Genomic DNA, 21198 nt, shown 5'->3' on the forward strand with positions numbered 1-21198 from the left:
CTGCCTGCAACATCCTCCAGCATGACCGGTTCGGCGGTGGGTCAGTAATGGTGTGGGGTGGCATTTCTTTGGGGGGCCGCACAGCCCTCCATGTGCTCGCCAGAGGTAGCCTGACTGCCATTAGGTACCGAGATGAGATCCTCAGACCCCTTGATACTAGGGACTGGCCCGCCCATTCCCCAGACCTGAATCCAATTGAGCACATCTGGGACATCATGTCTCGCTCCATCCACCAACGCCACGTTGCACCACAGACTGTCCGGGAGTTGACGGATGCTTTAGTCCAGGTCTGGGAGGAGATCCCTCAGGAGACCATCTGCCACCTCATCAGGAGCATGCCCAGGCGTTGTAGGGAGGTCATACAGGCACGTGGAGGCCACACACACTACTGAGCCTCATTTTGACTTGTTTTAAGGACATTACATCAAAGCTGGATCGGCCTGTAGTGTGGTTTTCCACTTTGATTTTGAGTGTGACTCCAAATCCAGACCTCCATGGGTTGATAAATTTGATTTCCATTGATCATTTTTGTGTGATTTTGTTGTCAGCACATTCAACTATGTAAAGAAAGGAGTATTTAATGAGATTATTTCTTTCATTCAGATCTAGGATGTGTTATTTTAGTGTTTCCTTTATTTTTTTGAGCAGTGTATGTAACACTTACAAAACAAATACATACCCAATCTTCATCCTACAAAAAAGAGATATTCAAATCCTACATAAAATTACATACAGAGAACCAACAAACCCATTGTTCATTAAACTCAAAATATTAAAGTTCAAAGATTTGATTGACTACAAAACTATTCAAATTTTTTTAGAGCACAATAACCAATTGCCCTAGAAATATCCAAGAGCTTTTTCAACTACAAGAAAACACGTACAATTTCAGAGGAATATAAATGTTTAGTAAACCGTTAATTCAAACAAATAGTAAGTTCCACTGTATAACAACCCAGGGTGTTATCCTGTGGAACAACAGTAATAATGATTTAAAGTTATGTAAAAACTTATTGCAAGTGAAATTTCTATTTAAAAAAAGATTCCTTGATGGATATGATCTGGAACAGTGATTTTCTTTTTTGTTGATCTTTATTTAGTTGGAATATCTAAGTGATGCAAACAATTAAAGTAGTTAAAATATATCATTGAGGTGGGGGTAGGACAAGAAAAGTTATTCTAACTTCTTCCTACCCCCTTTGAACATGACTGTTATTTGGATCATCTGCTGATGATCTTTTTTGTTTGTTTGTTTTTATTTAGTTTTTGTTGTTGTCTTTTAACATGTTCAATAAAGAGTTGGAAAAAAAAAAAGTCTATGACAAAATTAGGCTGCTTCTCAGCTGATTTATTACCTCAGTAAACACTTACCTAATGAGTTTATGGTCTCAGTCGCTATTTTCAAGTCTTCTTCAACACAGCATGATGTTCATTTAGTAAATTGCTGTCCCATTTAGGGGAACATAGACCAGAAAGCAGGGGGGGCTTTAGGGCGGGGCTACCTTGTGATTGACAAGTGTCTATCATGGTAACCTGTCAATCAGGATAGAGGCGACTTGTATCCGCTGCTCTGTGACATTTAACCAGCGCCGCTGAAAAAGCTTATTAGGAGTCGGCTGTTAATTTTTCAGTAAGTACATTTTGGTTCAAGCTTGTTTGTCGCTAGCCACAATTAGCATCCAAGCTAATATTACAGTTAACGTGAATTATGGATGCACCTTGCTAACCAAGCTAGCTAGCTCCACCATCTCATTCCAAGTACAAGTAACTGCAGGCCATCAGAGTTCTACATCCATCTTCTTTCCCCACTAACAACAGAAAACATGCTCATGAAACTGCATGTTTTGGGTGATATTTCCTGACACTGGACCTCTAACAGTTAGTTTGCCACCATCTACTAAATGAAGCAAACTAATGGAGAAAATGCTGAACTGTTCCACACATGCACCCTAAATCTCATCTGTAATAGAGGCCATGATGTCCTGCCAGGTTTTCCACAGTTCATGAGGGGTAGAGGAGCATGCATCACAGCATGTGCATTCAGCAGTACATCATTAAACACATATTCTCAGACATTAACCCATTTCTTGCTGTAACGGCGTAACGTAACTGTTGAGCAGTAAGATCCATATAGATAACAGCCCACTGTTTCAACTGTGTTATCCCTTAAGACATTTAGAAAACCAGCTTGTGTTTCAGACTGACCACCATGCAGTCAGTCCAAGGGCAGAATTTTCTCAACCCATGAAGGACGGAAAAAATGGGGAAATGAATGAATTTCCAAAGTGGAAAAGGAGAAATAAACACACAGGAGGAACATGTTAATCTAATAAAACAAACAGTATGAATGTGTGTTATTTCTGTAATCAGGCTCTTACACTACTGTGAATATGACAATACGTTGACTCAAATGCCCAGACTACAACAAGAGTGGATTCTTAGACCAAGGCAAACTAAAACTAATTAACATTTCAGAGAAATAAAATTATCCCTGTTTCTGAGATTCCTCCATTTTAATGAAGCATAGCAGAACCATCTGAGCCAGGATTTACAGACATAAATCCTTCACAGCCCAGAGCTGATTGTTATTCCATCAGTCAGTTATGCGTCACAAAGGGTTAAATTAACATGTTTTTGTTTAAATGGCACCAAACAGCCTGCCATGTGCTCTCAATATTCATATTTGATGTCCTACTATTCCTCTATACTCCCAATCCCTTAAACCATAGAGAATGTAGTTAGAAGCTGGGAACATTCCTGTTGATGAAACTGGGACAGACATAGGAAACATAGAACATTTCCTCTTGTAAAATACGTATTTAGTTACTAACTATCCTGAGAATTGAAGTCATAGAAAACATTGAAAAATCCAGTTTTTGCAATGATTACAGCATTTACAAGCATTTCTTGCCTCAACCTCTTCTATATTACTTTTAATTGAGAAAATATATCTTCTTATTTTTCTTTAGCCACACAAATATCAGTCAAACATCTCAACAAATATTAGATGGATTGTCATGAAATATAGGTCAGTCAGGACAACTTCCATCAAAGAAGCTGATATTTGTGCCACTTAGTTATGTTTGGCGGTATGGCTCTGTTCTGCGATCTCCCTGCCCTTCCACATGACTACGTGGAAAAGCCATAAGTGCCAGCAGGAGGACCCAACTGTACATTTAGTAAAGCCAGTTGCAGTAAATGACATGAAGTGAGCCACTTAAATTTATATATATTTGCTAGTTTGAGTGACAAATGCTAGAAGTATTAGAAAATCCTGCAGTTAATACAACATTGATGAATGAGCTGGCAGATACGGGCATCACTATCCTTGAGCATCGAGGATGCTTGAACCTCGGGCTGAAGGTAGCATTTATAGCAGAGACGTTTTATAGAGGAGACACTCCACTCAATCACATCCTCAATACAACCACCTTCTTCGCCGTTCCGGGCAAAGATGGCGATTATCCTGCCCCTCCCGCTAGAAAGCCAATTGTCTGCTTTTAACAGCCAAAGCAGGAAACATATTTCAGCCAATCGTGTGGTTCTACTGACGTAAGGGTCTGTTTTACTTCTACTGTGCATGTGTGGAAGTGGTGACACATGCGTAGTAGAAGCATAAGCAGTGGCGTTTTCTCCCAGAGGCCAAGGGAAGCCAGGCTTCCCCTGTTTTTGTCAGACTTTTTATCATTTCAATAAAAACACAATGTTTTTAGTTTGATAAATCTTATAAGCTGTTCCTGTCATCTCTTGCCCATTTCTCACTATCTTACAATAAGTGAAACAGCGCCCCTCTAAATGTTATGCGTTGGATGTGTGGTGAAACACTACATTGCACCATCGTAGACTGACCGTCAAGTCTGACTACGCGAGGAGGCTAGGCAGACTTGGCATTCCTTTGTGAAAAAAATGAAATGATTAACCAATCAGATGAGGCCACTGTCATGCCACAACTTGAGCTGGCCTGGAGACGAAAAAGGGGTTTTGTACGTTCAATGAGGAAAACTATATTCGTATAGAGTGGCTAGCTGGTAGCACAAAACTTCGACTGACTCCGTTGTTGCGGAGGACCTAAAAGCCAGTGGGAAATTTTATAACTTGGTTATTGACTACTTTGCCACCATGAAAGACTGGAGAACGCCCTTCCTTTAACGTGAGTGAAATGGATGGGGTTGATTGATGTAGTTTGTATGATGCTTTGGCAATATTGTTGTTACACATTCATGCCAATAAAGCTAATTTATATTGAATTGAAATGACACCTCCTTCTCTTTCTGAACTTAACTGAACTCCAGCTATGTGTGCGATTTTTGATGTGGTTATATTGTTTGTTTTGCTTTGCTTGCCTGGATTTAGGTGTAGGTGGGTAGTCAGTTGAAGTAACCTTACTGTTTTTACTGTGGTTGTGTACATGTGTATATGAGCACCATAGACAGCACCTGCCACAGGGCACTGGGCCAGGTTAGGCTACCTGAATAATTGTCTATACTCTGTTGGACGGGTCCTCGGTTGTTAGTCTTCAGTGATGTTGTGTTATGACCATTTGGCCAAGCATTAAGGAGTATGTAGGCCTATTTGATACATGCACCATTGCTACTATGCAAATGTCTTAAATTGTCTTCTGATTGAGTTTGTGAATGGTTCTTTTATTCTTAACCGTAGCCTATTTGTACTGTGCACGATAAGCAGCAGGCTATGTATGCTATTTGGGGTGAGAGAGAGAATGAGTAAGTTGGAGACAGAGAGACAGAGAGAGAGAGAGCGCGTGTGTATTGATAACAGATGAGCACAGTGTGCATTTTAAATTATGATTCAATTTTGTTTAAAATTATACCCTGCACTGTAATAGCAAAATACATTAGATAATTGTCCTCCTAAAAGGACATCCCCTCTCACTTGGCTTCCCCAAAAATTTACCTCACCCCACGCCACTGAGTATAAGCGGTCAGGAAAAACGCTTTTTAAATCAGTGATTTTTATCAGATTTTATTGCTGATTCTACTGATGTAGTTTTTATATCCTGGTGACCAGTAAAAGTGCAGTTCATTCAGATAGGAGCCTGGTCTTGTAAGTCCAAAAAAGCTGTCCGGAGGCGTTGCCAAGATGGCGGCCAAGTGGCATGACTTGCCTATGAGGATTTGATCTGGGACAGAGGAGTTGAAGGAACTACAGGTGGGGTTTTGCCTCGAAATGCTTTTTGTGAGAGGTCCCGACTGGAGCCGCAATATTGTTTTGAAATTAGTCTTCCAGGAGCCTGGACACCGCCATCCACGAACGCGAAAGTATTTGGATATGCTTGCCAGATCTCTGCTTCATATTGCTGATGCTGTGAGCAATAGCACCATGCAGTCGATCTGACATGGATCTTCATCATGGAAAGGACAAACAAGCAGCGGGGTAAATTTAAGTGTGTACACAGACAGTTCAGATGTCGGGTACTTGTGAGGTGCTTGCTGGCTTTAATATGGCTGCTATAAGCTGATGTGCTGGATTATGAGCTGACGGTGTGTCACCATCCTGCCTGAAAATCTGTGTAGACCGACCTTCACACAGATTTTCAACAGATGACCGGAGATGTGTGAAGTTCCCTCCTGTCGGACCCCAAAAAACCCTCCATCTCTGGATAAAATGACTACAGGCCTGTCGACCTGACATCAGTAGTCATGTCTTTTAAAAGACTGGTGTTGGCCCACCTGAAGGACATTACAGGCCCCTTGCTGGACCCCCTGCAGTTTGCCTACAGGTCAGTGGATGATGCAGTCAACTTGGGACTGCATTACATTCTCGGTCATTCACCGATCTAATGCAGAGTTTTATGTGCATTACTGCTGCCGACAACTACATGCACGTTGCGGTTCCTCGCGGGTCTATTTCAAGTAGCCGGCTATTTAAAAACGATAAAATATTCTTTATGTGGTTCATCAACGGTGATAAATTATCCAAAAGTCCCGCAATGTGGGAACAACTCGGCACAACACCAGTGAAGCCGGGGCTCGGTCTCTTCAGCAAGCGTTCCTCCACTGCACAAATACACGCTACGCCTACACATGCACACTGACGACCCAGGGTTAGGGTTACAAATTTGGATTTATTCACGCACTTCAAAAACATTGTTCATATTGTAATATTTTCATATTGTATATACGGTTTACCAAATCCACCTACCTAACATAACACCTACACATAATACTTATTTATTCCAGCATCCTTTGCACTATGCTCATGGTTCTTGCTACATGTGTACCTGTATATCTCATCCACCTCCGACATGTACATTATAATAATAATAATTTACTCCTGCATCCTTTGCACTCTGCTCATTGCACTATTGTCTCAATCTGTCTATATTGTTTTTGTATTTGTTTTTAGTGTGTACATATGTGTTCTCTATACTGTAGCCTGTGTCTAATTTTATTATGGTATTATTGTATAAGTAAGCAAATCGTGAGCATTGTACAATCCTGAGTCAAATTCCTCGTATGTTTACACATACCTGGCAAATAAAGCTGATTCGGATTCTGATTGTTGCCTGCCTGAACTAATGCTATGCTTGATTTTAGACATTCATGTGTTTGCCCAAACACCTGCCTCAGCTGTACTTTGTCTAAGACGGTGACCATGGTAAACATTATAACTGCTAAACATCAGCATGTTGACATTTTCATTGCTAGCTCTATGATGTAAGCATTTAGCCCAGAGTACAGCCTCAGAGAGCCACTAGCTTGGCTGTACGCTACACGTCTGACCTGCTAGCACGGCCTGAGGATAGCAAAGTGTTGGTCCATCAATCTATTTGTCTGTCCAAGACTGGTTCAGAGCGAGGTTGCCATGATATTCGGTATTTATGTTCCCCAGAGCATGGTTCCAAATGATTTGATGACCCACTGATATTTCCTCCAGTGCCACCATAAGGCCAACCTTTCCCACTTTCATAGTTTGTAAACTTAAAGACCAGATTAATCCCCAGTCCCCTTTCAGAAAAACATGCTGCCATTCCATCTGACCTTTCCTCTCTAAAGTAAACTTTCCATTTTCTTATTTGCAGCAACAAAATTTATTTTTATAATTTATATTTATTATGTTTTTACAAGACAGAACAACACCTCATAACTTATAACTAATAATAATAATAAAACAAAGAATAATAAAATAACATTAAGACAGCAACTGTTGGTAGACCACATGCCAATGATCAGAAACAAGTAAAAATGTTCTAGAAAATGGTTATAAGATGACAGCTGGTCTCTCCCAGTTCAAAGCCCTTCTCCCTGGAAGGTGGTACCATGAAACCTCCTCTTGCAGTGTGCAGCTTACAGGTATAAACCCAATGCATTATTAAATTCCTCTGTCTCACCTTGAAAGAGGTACTCCTCTGTGTTCATGTCAGGATTGTCTGTGATAATGTCAAACGGGGACCTCCCAGCCATCATCTCAAACATCAGCACTCCCAGAGCCCACCAGTCCACACTGAAGCCTGGGAGGGCACACAACATTAAGACAAGACATTCATTCAGCTATGATGTGTGGATATATAATAAAAGACTCCCATCTTATCAGTGTGAATCAAAACTGAGGCTGGTTTGGTCACAAGTGGAAAATCCTCTCTGTGTACATGAGCTGCCACCTGGTTGTTCATTGTTTTTTTATTTAAATATAAAGATTTATCATCAGTAGCTTAAAAAATGATGGTTGTTTGAATCAGCATTTGGACATGAACTGATCCGACCCAGGCTGTCTCCTGTACTCACCGTAGTCCTCTCCTCTGAGGATCTCAGGTGCAATGTAGTTAGGTGTTCCGCAGAAGGTACTAGTGGTATCACCTGGTCTGATCCCCTCCTGCAGAGGGAAGAAGAGGAGGTTGCAGAGATAAAAGAGGCAGTGTGGAAGATGTGCGAGAACATGAATGGTGGATAAAAAAAGAGACACTTTAAGTCAATACAGATCTACTGCATTATTGATAACCCTACGCCAGCCATCCACACAGTCTACTGAATAAAATCAATCACCTTGCACATGCCATAGTCTGTGAGCTTGATGTGTCCCTCGTGGTCCAAGAGAACGTTGTCCAGCTTCAGGTCGCGGTAGATGATGCCCTTTTCATGCAGGAAGTTCAGAGCGATACAGATTTCAGCAGCATAAAATCTGTGCAGGAGAAGAGAGAAACACAGAGAGTGATGTGTCTGACCTGTCCTCTGGTGCCACCATCAGGCTGAAGTTGTCCACTTATAGAGAGAAGAAAATATTAAAATCTATAGCCCATGATAAAAGGCACAATATCATAATATACCAGTACAAAAGTAATGACCATCACACTCACAATGGTCATTAATTAAGCCCCAGAGATAAACAGTGATTAAACTGCAAAATAACTTCAAATCCAATAATTTTAAAATCCACAACTTTATTGCTTTATACTCTCTTGTGGTGCTCAGGTGACAAATATCCTACAAACATCGCAGCTCTATGGATAACATACCTGTCGTGTTTGAATAAAGCCATTGCACAGCTTTTATGTAACAGAGAGAGATGTCTGAAGGAAAAGCCATTTCTTAAACAGCTAGAGAAGGCCAGCAATGTTACAGATTCCGTGTCTGAAAAGGGCTTACTGGGAAGATTATCATTTCCATTCTGAACACTCTGTGGTTTCTCCTCTAGTGCCACCCTCAAGACAAAATGGCTATATCTTATGATCTAACAGACAGTCCACCAAGTAATCTACTGAGCATGTTCCTGCTAGAAAAGTGACAACACTACAAACTTTATATAGTTAGCTTCACTACTGGCAAAGCTCTAACAACGGCAAAAATAAGCTGTATGTTGTTACTTATGTCCAACACTTTTGTATTCTGGAATGTACTGAACAATGCAGCCTCTAGGGGAACCTTTTAGAATGATGGGAAATGTTCAGAACACTGTCTATGTGTTGCTAAGTCATTACTCAAAGCCTGGACCCTTATTTGGTTTAATATGAAGGTTGATGATGGTGAACATAGACATATATACATATATTACAATCCCATATGTTCCTGATTTGATGTACTTGGGAGAGTCATTGGTAAGTCAGTAGGACGGCTCCTCTGTATGTGTAGGTAGTGTGCTTTCTGTCTCTAGGAGATAAGCCTTCATTAACACTGACGAGCCTCTCTCTGTCTGCCTGCTGTAAATCCGTGATTGTCAAACATAGAGGGAAAGACTGCAGTGGAGAGACATTTGACAGAGAAATCACAAATCCCACATCGCTCCCCCACATTTTCACTGTGACAGCCTCCATTGTACACCGTTGTTTCATTGCTGGCATCGGACTGATAGAAGCTGCGTCCTATCAGCAGCACCAACCATCGCCCACTGGCCCGCCTCCCCCACGAGTGGGGGAATGCAGCAGGGCTCTCTCTAAGAGCGCTGCTCATGAATATGTACAATCATTATGAGTGATTAACATGCTACTTTGCATATGTACAGCCACTGTCTCCAGAATACAGATTGCCGGGGCCGATAGGGGCCCAACAGTGCCTCTCTAAATTACCCAGCCTTTGATCCAGCATTTATCAGAGCGGCAGTTGGAGAGCCCCGCTAGTAGACAGGCACAATGAATTATGGGCGCTCATTATATTTCTCAGAGGAGGAAAATGTTAAGTCTGGTTTTGGCAGCGTTGCCACGTCCATGAAAAGCTGCTAAAGTATCCCATTAAGAATATGATTGTAAGGAGTACTTGGAAGAAGTATGCTGTTGAGGTGCAAAGAAGGTGCAAACATACATTATACGTACACTGTATAAATTATCTTCAACCAAACACACACACTCCAACTGCCCTTCACCTCAAAAGACGCTATTATGAAACTCACAGTGTTAACTGATGTTTTTGTTCTAACCAAAAGATAAAAACTTCACATAATGCCATCATGTTAAGTACAAAGGAATCCATCTGGAGGAGGTTCAGTTCAACCCAAAATAGTTGCCTGTTTGCATAGATATAGATACATAGTGTTTCCTGTGTAGCTGGCTGACTGTGCTGTGTCAACATAAATTAACCCACTTCTACGTCCTCCTCTGATCATGCAGCCTATTCCTGGAGGCCTCACTGCAGAACCTCAAATGTTTCTATCACAGTACACAGTCTGTGTATTTGAGAAAGGCCAAAAGGAAAAGCCACTTCACTTCACATATGTTTAAGAATGCTACCTGTACATGTAGCATCTCTCATAAAAAGGCACACTTAAAGACTATAAACTGTATCTAAATGTAGATGCTTAAATTGTGCACTGGGACTTAACTGGGTATGTAAACAGATGTTGTAACAACTGGATGTTTACCTTGCATGTTCTTCAGGGAGCTTCCTTTGTCGCTGCATATGAAACATCAAGTCTCCGCCGTTCACATATTCAATCACCAGAAATAACCTGGAAATCAGAGCATGGTGAGAAAATCCATCACGTAAATACTGTTAAACAGAGGCTCTTTGAAAAATGTTAAAGACTAGATATTTAAATGATGAATCATCATGAGGTAAAAATGGTGATGAAATGTCATAGTTAATCAGATATAAATAAATACATGTTATGTCTGCTTCGGCATATTCAAAATATTAATTTCTCCCAACAGAGATGTTACCTGTTGACTCTTAAGTCCCTGTTGAATAGTACTGAATCAGTGCTACATTAAAGGCATCAGTTCATGTTTAAAACAACGTTCCCAACAAATCCATTAAAGAGACCAAAACCAGTGAATGTGTACAAGTATTAGCAGTAGTCTGAAGATGCCTTCTGTTGCATTTACATGAACATGGCCAGCGCTGTTTGTCCTGAAACACCACAACTGCGTTTTCAGTGTCATGTCACTGGGCTCAATGTTTACATTGTTTTGCTAGTTTGACCGAGGAATAAACTACATTTGCTCTGTCTGCTGTCAGTTTATTGTATGGTATGGCTTGTTTATGTGTTTTAATAACCATGCTTTTGCTACACAGACAATACTTCTTAGTAGGAAACATTAATTTAATGGGATTTTTGGATAATTATGAGACAAACCTTATCCTTTAATGAAGAACAGAAAGTTATATTTCATTCTTCTGTCAGACACTGTGAGCTGTAACAGACTAACTGTATTGGCTTTAAATACAGTGTGAGCTCTCTCAGTGACAGCCTTATCATGCTCTTACCGACTTTCTGTCTGGAAACAGGAGTGGAGGCCTACTAGGAATGGATTGGTGGACGCCTGCTCAAACACATGCTTCTCTGTCTGCACCCAGTCAATATCCTGGAGAGACGAGGGGAGACAGACGGAGGCAGAGATGGCATAAGGATAACGTATTAACAATCAATTTATCTGATCAATAGGCTTTCTCTGTGGTTGAACAAGCAGGCGGAGATACACTGCGCCACACATAAAAGATGTAGGTAGCCTTGAGAACAATCCCCACACTGGATTATTCTGAGACTGTTCCAGTTCAGAGGGTGGACCTTGGATGGCGTGCCAAAAGATAACCAGGCAGCACAAATGCCAAACTAGTTTTGAAAGCCATCCACTAGTCACTGACACGAAGAAAGGCTCATACACCTTTTGAAAATGACATCCAGATAGTGTCATTTAAAAAAAATAAAAGCTCTATGTGTTGAAAGTGAAGAATGTAGAAGGACACCATTCAAGAAAATGTCCCTGAAAACCAAATTCAGATTTGTCAAATCTTTTGACTATGAACAAATACATTTAGATAGTCAAACAGAGTTTAGATTCGTTACCGATTCCAATATCAGAAGCGACATTTTAATCAGAGAAGCACTGATATAAATATCGGACTGTCTAACAGTGTCTCACTCATAATGGCTTCTACATAACACAAACATTCAGTTTTTTACACTACTCTGCACAGTGTGGTCACTAATGTCACTTTAGGACACTGGCTTGTTGATTTTGGGGTGTGGTTGGAATTCTACTGTTAGAGTTGATAAAAACATTTAAATCAAATATAACATAAATCTGGGGAAAAACTCAGTATTGTGTGTGAGATGATGCTTTAAACAGGTTAAAAATAAAAAAAAATACTCAATTACAAGAAAAATTATGTAAAGTGTTACTTACGTAAACATACATAAATATCATCATGTCAGTGCTATACCACAACATATTGTTGAATCCCTATTACTACATTAACATCTAAGTAAAGTAACGTTAAGTCAAATTTTACCATTCTCATCATCAGTCGCTACAAAGTCCTTCACATTAAAAGACCAAAGACATAAAATACAGACACAACAGAGAGCCCAAGTCCCCTCTCCTTCTGGTGGACGACCATATGGGATCTAATTTTGGAAAAATTACGTACGGTCATCAGCGGCGAGAGACAATTAATGCTTTGATCCCGTTTGAATTGTGCTCTGAATTACACACATGATGTTTGTCAATTTAAAAGATAATTTAAGTCAAGAAAGTCGCAGTTTGTTGTTAAATTGTTGAAGTATAGACTATGAAGTCATTGGATTAAACACATCAGGTGAGATACATCTGTGCGTAGCACATAGTTAAGTTACCTAGCTAGAAGAAATGAACGTTAGCTCAACATTACAGTGCTAACATGTTGGTGATGATGTGTGAGACGAGAGATGTAGTTCACTGAGTGGTGTCATACAAAACTAAATGTTACTCTTTTTTTCTTGACTAAAATGATCTTTTAAACTGACAAACATCATGTGTGCAATTCAGGGCACAACTGAAATGGGATTAAAATAAGTTTTCTTTTGCCATTGACTTCTGTATGTAATTTTTCCGAAACAAGGTCCCATGGGGCAGAAAGGAGGGACTTAGGGTCTCTATATAAGAGTAATAAATAAAATGGAGTCTGCCTTTTAAATATGTCCACAGATTTGAAAGTTTAGGGACCAAATAAATGTAGTAATGTAGTTGTATAAAGCTTAAAATGGAAATTCTCAAGTACACGTGCCTCAAAACTGTTGCCAAGTAGTGCAGCACTTCATTAAACATACTTTGTTACCTTCAACCGCTGTGAGTCAGTAAAGCCAGAGTGTATCACTGTTATCAGTCAGCTGCGGTGTTAACTGTTCATACTTCAGTTACAGAGAGCTGTGAGTGTTCAGCCTGAGGCGCCGATGTTTTATGTTGATTTAAAGTGTCATTAAGTTGATGATACTTAATGTTTTATGTGAGCTACAACAGAGAGTGCCTACATTTTGAGTTTCCCGTACTGTGCACCAACACCATATGGTGAATAACATTACAATACAGACCCCATATTGTGCGCATGATACGAAAATTCCTTCTGGTCAACTCATTATTACTTGAGGAATTTATAATTATGCAGAACACATCTCGTATTCAGTAGTTTGTAGTCTGTCCGTGTTTACAAGCTCCCTTTGATGTCAGGCACTACCAAAGAGATGAATTATTAAACAAATGTGCATGAATACAGCCATGAATAAATGAAAATGGGGTGTCCATTCAAAACATTAGGAGGACGAGATGATTTCCTCAAATCCTCAAAAAACTGCATCTTTTGTCTTGGAGTCAGTTTGGTTCTGTTCTGCTGTCACAGAACAGTTGGATTTAAACGCTGGATTTAAGTATGACGTGTTTATGTGTGGAAAAGAAAAAAAACATTGAGCGAAGTGAAGGCATGAAGCCTGTGATGTCATTTATGTTATTCTGGATTAGTTGTGCAGGTTTTGGACGATGCAGTAGCTCAGTGATCCTCGGTGTGGTTACATGAGCCCACCAATTTGTGTTTCCCCCGTGGAGTTATATCTTGAGCTAAGGCGCCATCTAGTGGGATAACATAAACAAAGCAAAGTCAACAGGATGCAGAGCACTTCTGTTTACCTGTCTGTAATAACCTCTCTCATGTAACTTTCTGTAACTTGTCTGTAATTCTTTTGTCTGTAATTCCTCAAAAGCAATTCCTATTACAACACTCAAGGTATGTGAAAAAATTTGTTTTGTTTGGTTGACTGAATATGGAGGTAATTTTTGGACACTAAAATGTGTCTCAGCCCAATGTGAATGATGTGTATCTCTGCATGTTTCCTGAGTTAGAAACACCATGCAGATAGTCTACCCAGATTTCATCTTCTCCTGTGAGTCACCCACTCACTTATTCCTGCTTCCTCCTAAGCCCTCTTTTCCAATTCATAAGCTCTCTGCCACTTTTGTGTCGTTTCCACCCCCACTTCAGCTTCCCCCCCTTTGTCCAATTCTTTTTTTTTCTCCTCATTCCTTTCAGAAGCCCCAACCAGCCTCTGACTCAGTCTTCTTCACTCCTTTTTACTCAATCCTGCTCTCCATCTCCCCACACAGCATTCACTAATCTGTCTCCACCCTTCCTTCCCCACTCATATCCTGCACATATCCTTCCATCCATCCTTTCCTCACTGATTACTGCTCTTAGTCTCTTGGCTAGCTGTTCTCAATCCCCAGCAGTCCTTTAACAACATGTACTGAAAATGTGGTACAAAGAGGATTTTAAATTCAACTCATCCATGAAACCCATTTGACCCAGACTGATTTCCCTTTCACCTATCCTGGTAAGTACTACTCAACAGTGAGATGCACATTGGCTGGTCTGATGGCATCATCTGATGTATGCAGCAGAAATAGAGGCAGTAAACAGACATAAAAAGCCACTCTGGGGAGTAAATCTGATTAAATTGCTGCTGTTCTGGAGCAGTGACGCATGTTGGAGCTGGGAGACAGGACAGTGGTATATCCTTATGTCGCCTACATGTGGGTTTACATAGAAATCAAAAGGTGGAGGTGTTTTGACAAGCGTGTTATGCCACCAGTGTGTATCCAGAACAATGTTTGGTCCAGTAATGTCACCCTGTCCCTGATCCATTTCTCGGAAATCCAAAATAAAAAGAGTGGAAGCAATATCTGGACACAAAAAATAACCAACATTTCAGGTGCTTTTTTTTGTTTTTCCTCCATATAAAAGCTGTCTGATGGTCTGACTGCTTGTGTTTCTTGACCTCATGTGGTGATGTCATCGAGTTTCCAGATCTCAGCAATTACTTTGGTGAGTATAATGTTATCACAATGTAAAATACGGTTGCAATAAACCAGAATTGTGCCTAAAGACTGCAAAGATCACATTCCTTTAACACCATCAGCACTCACAGATGCCTCAGGTTCAGGTCAATGCTACACTCTGATTACGAACCTACTTAATACGGGTGCAAGAAGAGGGCCTTTGCGAAGAGTCATGTAGCAAATGGATAAACACGCAAATGGATAAACAAGTCTAGAGCATTCACATCCGGAGAGACCGTTAAAATCATCTTGCATCATACTATTTGTGAACTTGGATTTGTACTTGTAGCTTCCAAAACTGAATTCTGCTCTCATACATACATAAGACACACTTACTACCAATAAATAAAAAGTATTCATAAATGAACCCTGGATATGAACAAAGTGGACACTAAGTGATAATTGAGTAAAGTGGCTTCCACTTTTCCTCTTAGTCTTTTGGAACTCAGCAGATGACTCATGATCACTTGCATTAAGTGTCTCTATTGTCTGTATCAAGTCCACATCTAATGAAGGCTACTTAACAGCAGAGAATAAGGCACATTTATGAACATTCTTTCACACAGTATCTACACTGCCTGTCAAGTGTTTTTCATGACTGCGCCGCTTTCAGTCAGTCTGACTCAACATGTAGCTACGCACCTGTCCCTGTCTCGCGTACTTGACATCCCAGGTGTGCTTAGTGTCTCACCTCATCATCATGGACCAGCTCCTTCTTCACCACCTTCATGGCGTACACCTGCTCATTCTTCTTTAGCCGAACCAGCAGAACCTTCGCATAGCTTCCACGGCCGATCACTCGGATCAGGTCAAAATCGCTCAGCCCGAGCGCCAGGCCCTGGGACAGCTTAATGCCATCGATGCCATCCACTACTGCTTTGATGTCCTGGGGGGGGTGTATTAGTTTGTATATTTTTATGGTTAAGTTTTAGGTAGAAGAATGATCAAATGATGTTAAACAAAAAAAGGATGCAGTCAAAAGACAGGGTGATTATTTTACAAACTATAAACCTAATAAACATGAAACTGCAAACCACTATCAGAGCCCTTCTCACCTCTGTGTCTGTGTCTTCTGTTTTATCCACTGTACAGTTGTGCGGTAAAAAAGGTACTGCAAAAAGACAGATACAGAGTCACTGAAGTTTCAGCATCTGGAGACAGGAGTGAATCTGAATTACAGATTTAACATGTTGTTCCTTGTTTGGCCAGCAGAAGGAGGTAGAGTACACAGTATCAAGTCCAGCTGTCCACAGGACATACCAAACTAGGTCAATCCATAGGGGGTCCCAGAGCATCTCAAATCAGGGACCCCCAAACAGACCACAGTCTCCTTTTAATAGGATTTAACACTCTGTTCTATGGGATGCCACCAGAGAGCTGTAATGTGGTTAGATAACAGTCACAGAGTTACGTAAGTGGTGACAGTGAATGTGAGGTGAAGCTACCAGGGTCCATAGTTAGACTGGAAACACATCCAAGGCCCCTGAGGATTCCTTGATCCTGGTCTGGCAGCCATGCACTTGTGTATATATTGCACTCTCCATCTAATATACAGTACAATTAGTTTCTTCACTGGAGAGCTAAGGAAACAGGTCTTTTCATTTTTTTTATTATTTTTGCTCATTTAAAGTCATGGGAGCTGTGTTAAGTCTTAGTATTATCCTGTAGCTTGACGCAGATGTGTTTTTTGCTGGTAGATCATGAACTTCCTACTTAAAGCTGGATATCGTTATTTTCAGAATTTTATTGGCTACACAAAGTGCCAGTCATTGGCACAATTGGTTGCAATTGGCTCAGCCTACCCACGAAATAATAGAGGCAGGCCCTTCCTTACAGCACAGGCTCTCATTGGCTATTGTAGACTGTGGACATGGGACATGTGACCTCCTATTGAGTTGGATTTGGTGTCGCTCGAAAGGTCAGAGTTCAGCAGCTAATTTGAACATAAGATATCAAAGTTGTTTACATTCAAATCGGAGTTATTACGGTTATGACGACATACGAGCCACGTATGCTCAAGTATGGACCCCCATTGACAGTTACATTAGCTTATTATCAGTTCACCTCAGTCAGCATCACCTTACTCACTGTTCACCTAAGCCTTCACTAAGTTACATATCTTGAAGAAACTGGACCCAATAACCTGTTAAAAAGAAAAGTTTTTGTGTCTTACTCCCATCTGTGTCCTCTGTGTCATCTGGTGGAAGGTCCACCTCTTCACTCTTGGCGTCTGAAGGGGGCTCTTGTGATGGCATGACTGGATCCTGAACAAAGGAATTAAGAAATCCACCTAAGGCATATATCTGAAAATATCCACTGAAATATCCACGCATGGTTTTATACTCCTGGAAGAGGGAGTGATGAATCACTTTTGGAAGGACAGAGGACAGGCCTGTATTTAGAGAGGTGCTCTCAGCTAATGCACACACGTTGTTTTGCTCTGTGACTCTAATGACAACGTGGGGGTTTCACTAGAAATAAGTTAATCTTATCTAGCCTCAAAGTCACTTATCTGGCACTGAAGATACCAGGTTGAAGCTGTGATCAAGAGGGAGTTGGGGGCAGTTCACCCCCAGTACCTGAGCTACATTGATTTTCTAGTCAGGATTTCGGTCGTCAGACGCAGAATTTTGGATCTTTACATTTGGTCAGATGCTTGCTTTGTGCTGATATGGATTAACTACATGGAGCACACTGGTGTCACTAAACTTGATGTTTCATTTCAATAGGATGGGCGGACAGAACAGGAGGATGAGCTGCAGAAAGTCCATAGTGACAAAAAGGAAATGTTGAATGCACTGAACTCTTTGCTCTTTCATGGGTTTGTCTGCTACAGCAGCTTCTCAGAGGCACCACTATGCAACACTTCTTAAATATTCATTAATACAAACGTAAGATGGGGGTCACAGAGGTACAGAGAAAAAGGCTGAGGTTAAACTGTATGATTAGAGTGCTAACCACTTTTCTGTCCAAAACACAACAGAAAAACACTTGACCCAAAAGTACAGCGAGCATCACACAGTACACTGTAGACATTTTAGTATTCTGTTCTAAAATCAATTACAAAATCTGAAACTAATTTCCCTTCAATAAAACCTTACATAAAGATGACTTCAAACAGTCAGCCTGACATTTAAAAGGTAAGAATAGGACCTCCGTTCTATTTCTACTTGATCTACATGAACTTGAACCTGAAAGGACGTTATCAGTTATGATAACATTGAACATCTATCATTACACCTACTTTGGCTTCTTTACGACTTGTCTGATAGTCTGACTGCTCGTGTTTCTTGACCCTTTCGAACGTTGCTGTGTGCCCAGGTCTCAGAAATGACCCAGGTGAGTACAATGTTATTAAAAACTGATAGTAAAGATGGCCAAAACTATGAAATTAACACCCACGTTATGCTTTAAACTTAAATGAAGAGTTGTCTGAAGATAAGCATAAAGTAACCTGTGATAGCAAGCTTGATGTTGGGATTGGATATGACAGGCTGTGCTGTTTGCCGCTCTGAACATGAAATACATGATGAAATACTCACCATAAGCCTTTGGCAGGTCTGAGGGATGAGTCTGTGACAGCGCTTATGGACCAGCAGTTTGCAGTTGATACACTTGTAGCCCTGCCTGCCCAGCCCCCATATCCTTTCACTACAGTGGCCACAGTAGGCTTTCTGTAAGACACACACACACACACACACACACACAGGACAGGACACACTGACAGGTTAGTCTATAACTCTCACACTGCCTGACACAATCACTATTGATTTTTCATCAAGGATTAATTAACAGGAAGCACTGACAAATAAACAACTGCAGATTCTGATGGATGTGCAATAACAGGTCGCAGGAAACCCGTTCCAGATAAGGTCAGATTTATTACCCATTTATTTGGATTCTCATATAGAAACAACTTCTCTTGTCCTTTTGTACTGAATGTTATTAAGGGGTGGTTATCAAACCTTCAAGTGAGTGGCAACCAAATGTGGCATTGAAAAGTGTCTGTAAATCCAGAGTCCAAAATGCTGCATTACATTCTGCAACACCTCGACTCTCCAGGGACACATGAAAGGATTCTGTTCGTGGACTTCAGCTCGGCGTTCAACACCATCATCTCAGAAATCCTCAGCACCAAACTCACCCAGCTCACTGTGCCAGCCTCCACCTGTCAGTGGATCACAAACTTCCTGACTGACAGGAGTCAGCAGGTGAGGCTGGAGAACATCACATCCAGCACCCGGAGTATCAGCACTGGCTCCCCCCAGGGGTGTGTGTTCTCCCCACTGCTCTTCTCCCTCTACACCAACAACTGCACCTCAGGAGACCCATCTGTCAAACTCCTGAAGTTCGCTGACGACACAACGGTCATCGGCCTCATCCGGGACGGTTAAGAGTTGGACTACAGACGGGAGGTTGATCAGCTGGCTCTCTGGTGCGGTCAGAACAACCTGCTCTGATATTATGTAACTTCTGTGTTTGAGTTAAAATGTCTTACCAGCATGTAGGTGTTGTCATATTAGGCTCTATCACTTTAAGTAACCTCTGACCATGAACTGTGATGGATCATGGTTGTTTTTTTAAGAGAGGCCTCCGATTCGTTCATGTAGATGCCTGTCACTTTTCTAAACTTGTGATTGGTTAAGGGGCGGGCCTAACAGGCAGAGCAGAGCAGAGCTACGAGTCAGCCTGCTGCTTCCAGCGTGTGTTTTTCTCTGGAGGTAACTTATCCACAAGCTGCAGCAGACAGAAAGGTGTAATTTAATAATTATAGAGTCAGTCAGTAGCCTGGCTGGTTTATAATAAGTTTGTCACTCTGCTACACAGTTTTTTGTGCTGTACTGTGTGAGAGCCGTGCTAGCCTGCAGATAGCAACAGGTTAGCAACATCGCTAACAGCAAGCTAACGTTAAACGGACACTTCACCACTGACAGTGCCGCGCGTGAGCTGATAAGCACCTCTGGCTTTGAGGGAGACCATCCTGTACCTGTCTTCATCTTCATCTTTCTGAGAGGATTGCAAAATATGACACAGTTATCTGGACGATGCTGTGAAACTGAGCTTACTTTAAAGGGTTAAACACGGCTGCCCAACAAACAGGCGGAGGAAACAGCTACGAGCTCAGTGACGGTCGGATCGTAATGTTTATTAAACTCTGTGGAAAATATTAAACAGCAATGCGGGGCCGCAACGAGTCTGCGGGCTCCCTGAAAAACTTCAGTCCTCCAGAAGTTTGCCCAGAGGTAAAGCTGCCGCTGCGCCTTTCTGCTGAAGTGAGCCTGCTTTGGTAAGTGAAGCATCGTTAATCATCGTGACTGTGTGCTGCAGCTCCGTATATGGGACAAACTGTTGTGCTGGATCGGTTGATACCAGGCTATGGATTGCGGTTGTTGTCATGTAGCCGCTTTCATGCTGCTTTATTATCCGCGATTATTACGCCAATATGGCGGCTGGCTGCGCTGGATGAAAGGTACGGAGCCGGGAGTGTAAATGATCTCTCTCTCTCTCTCTCTCGGAGCCATGCTGTTTGTTGACATGTTAGAAACATAGCAGCAAGAGAGAGTATTGTAGTTTTACTGGCATCTATATTTTCAAACAATTTTAATGAAATAGTATGGTTAATAATACTAGTATTTACATAGTGTATATTTCAATTCAATTATTATATAGTCTAATATGAAAGAAAAATATTAATGCTCTGTGATGTCTGTTATCCTGAGTGGGCTTGTTCCCAGTTAACGTTTTGTTCTTTGCAGTCAGTGCACTCCTACAAATAAAAGCTGTTGTTTTTTAAGGAAAAGGTCAACTAGCGTATTTGAAGAACTATTGCCCAACTCATACAGATACATAACACATTAAAACAGGATTTTTATGGCTGCTTGCCATAATGCATCATTGGCCTTAGCTTATATAAAGTTGTATAAAGCTTGTTGATAGCTCCTTTCCTTTTCAAGAAATGTAAACATGTAAAGGGTGTGGCTCAGGACATAAATAGACAAGAATCCGCAAGCATTGGTCCAATCATCACAAAACTCACAGGATATGTCCACGAGTGCCAGAAATATGCCCTGAAAGTTTCATTCAAATCGACCACTAGGTGGCGCTTTAAATGCATCGTAACTGGATGTGGAATGATACAAATCAAGCTATAGATCAGAAAATGGTTG

General features: G+C 41.1%; 1 protein-coding gene across 1 annotated transcript in view; it reads right to left on the reverse strand.

The window, feature by feature from the left end:
• prkcz (protein kinase C, zeta) overlaps positions 1–21198 on the reverse strand; it is a 149215-nt gene that overhangs the window by 32272 nt on the left and 95745 nt on the right. Inside the window, exons 7-15 of the mRNA XM_046055327.1 lie at positions 18574–18705; positions 17205–17295; positions 16087–16142; positions 15723–15917; positions 11154–11251; positions 10309–10395; positions 8004–8139; positions 7746–7833; positions 7352–7471 (exon numbers count right to left, since the gene is read on the reverse strand). Of these exons, the coding sequence (XP_045911283.1) occupies positions 7352–7471; positions 7746–7833; positions 8004–8139; positions 10309–10395; positions 11154–11251; positions 15723–15917; positions 16087–16142; positions 17205–17295; positions 18574–18705 (1003 nt within the window). The remainder of the gene's footprint in view (positions 1–7351; positions 7472–7745; positions 7834–8003; positions 8140–10308; positions 10396–11153; positions 11252–15722; positions 15918–16086; positions 16143–17204; positions 17296–18573; positions 18706–21198) is intronic.

The sequence above is a fragment of the Micropterus dolomieu genome, linkage group LG08 (genome assembly GCF_021292245.1).
Source record: "Micropterus dolomieu isolate WLL.071019.BEF.003 ecotype Adirondacks linkage group LG08, ASM2129224v1, whole genome shotgun sequence".
Lineage (NCBI taxonomy): Eukaryota > Metazoa > Chordata > Actinopteri > Centrarchiformes > Centrarchidae > Micropterus > Micropterus dolomieu.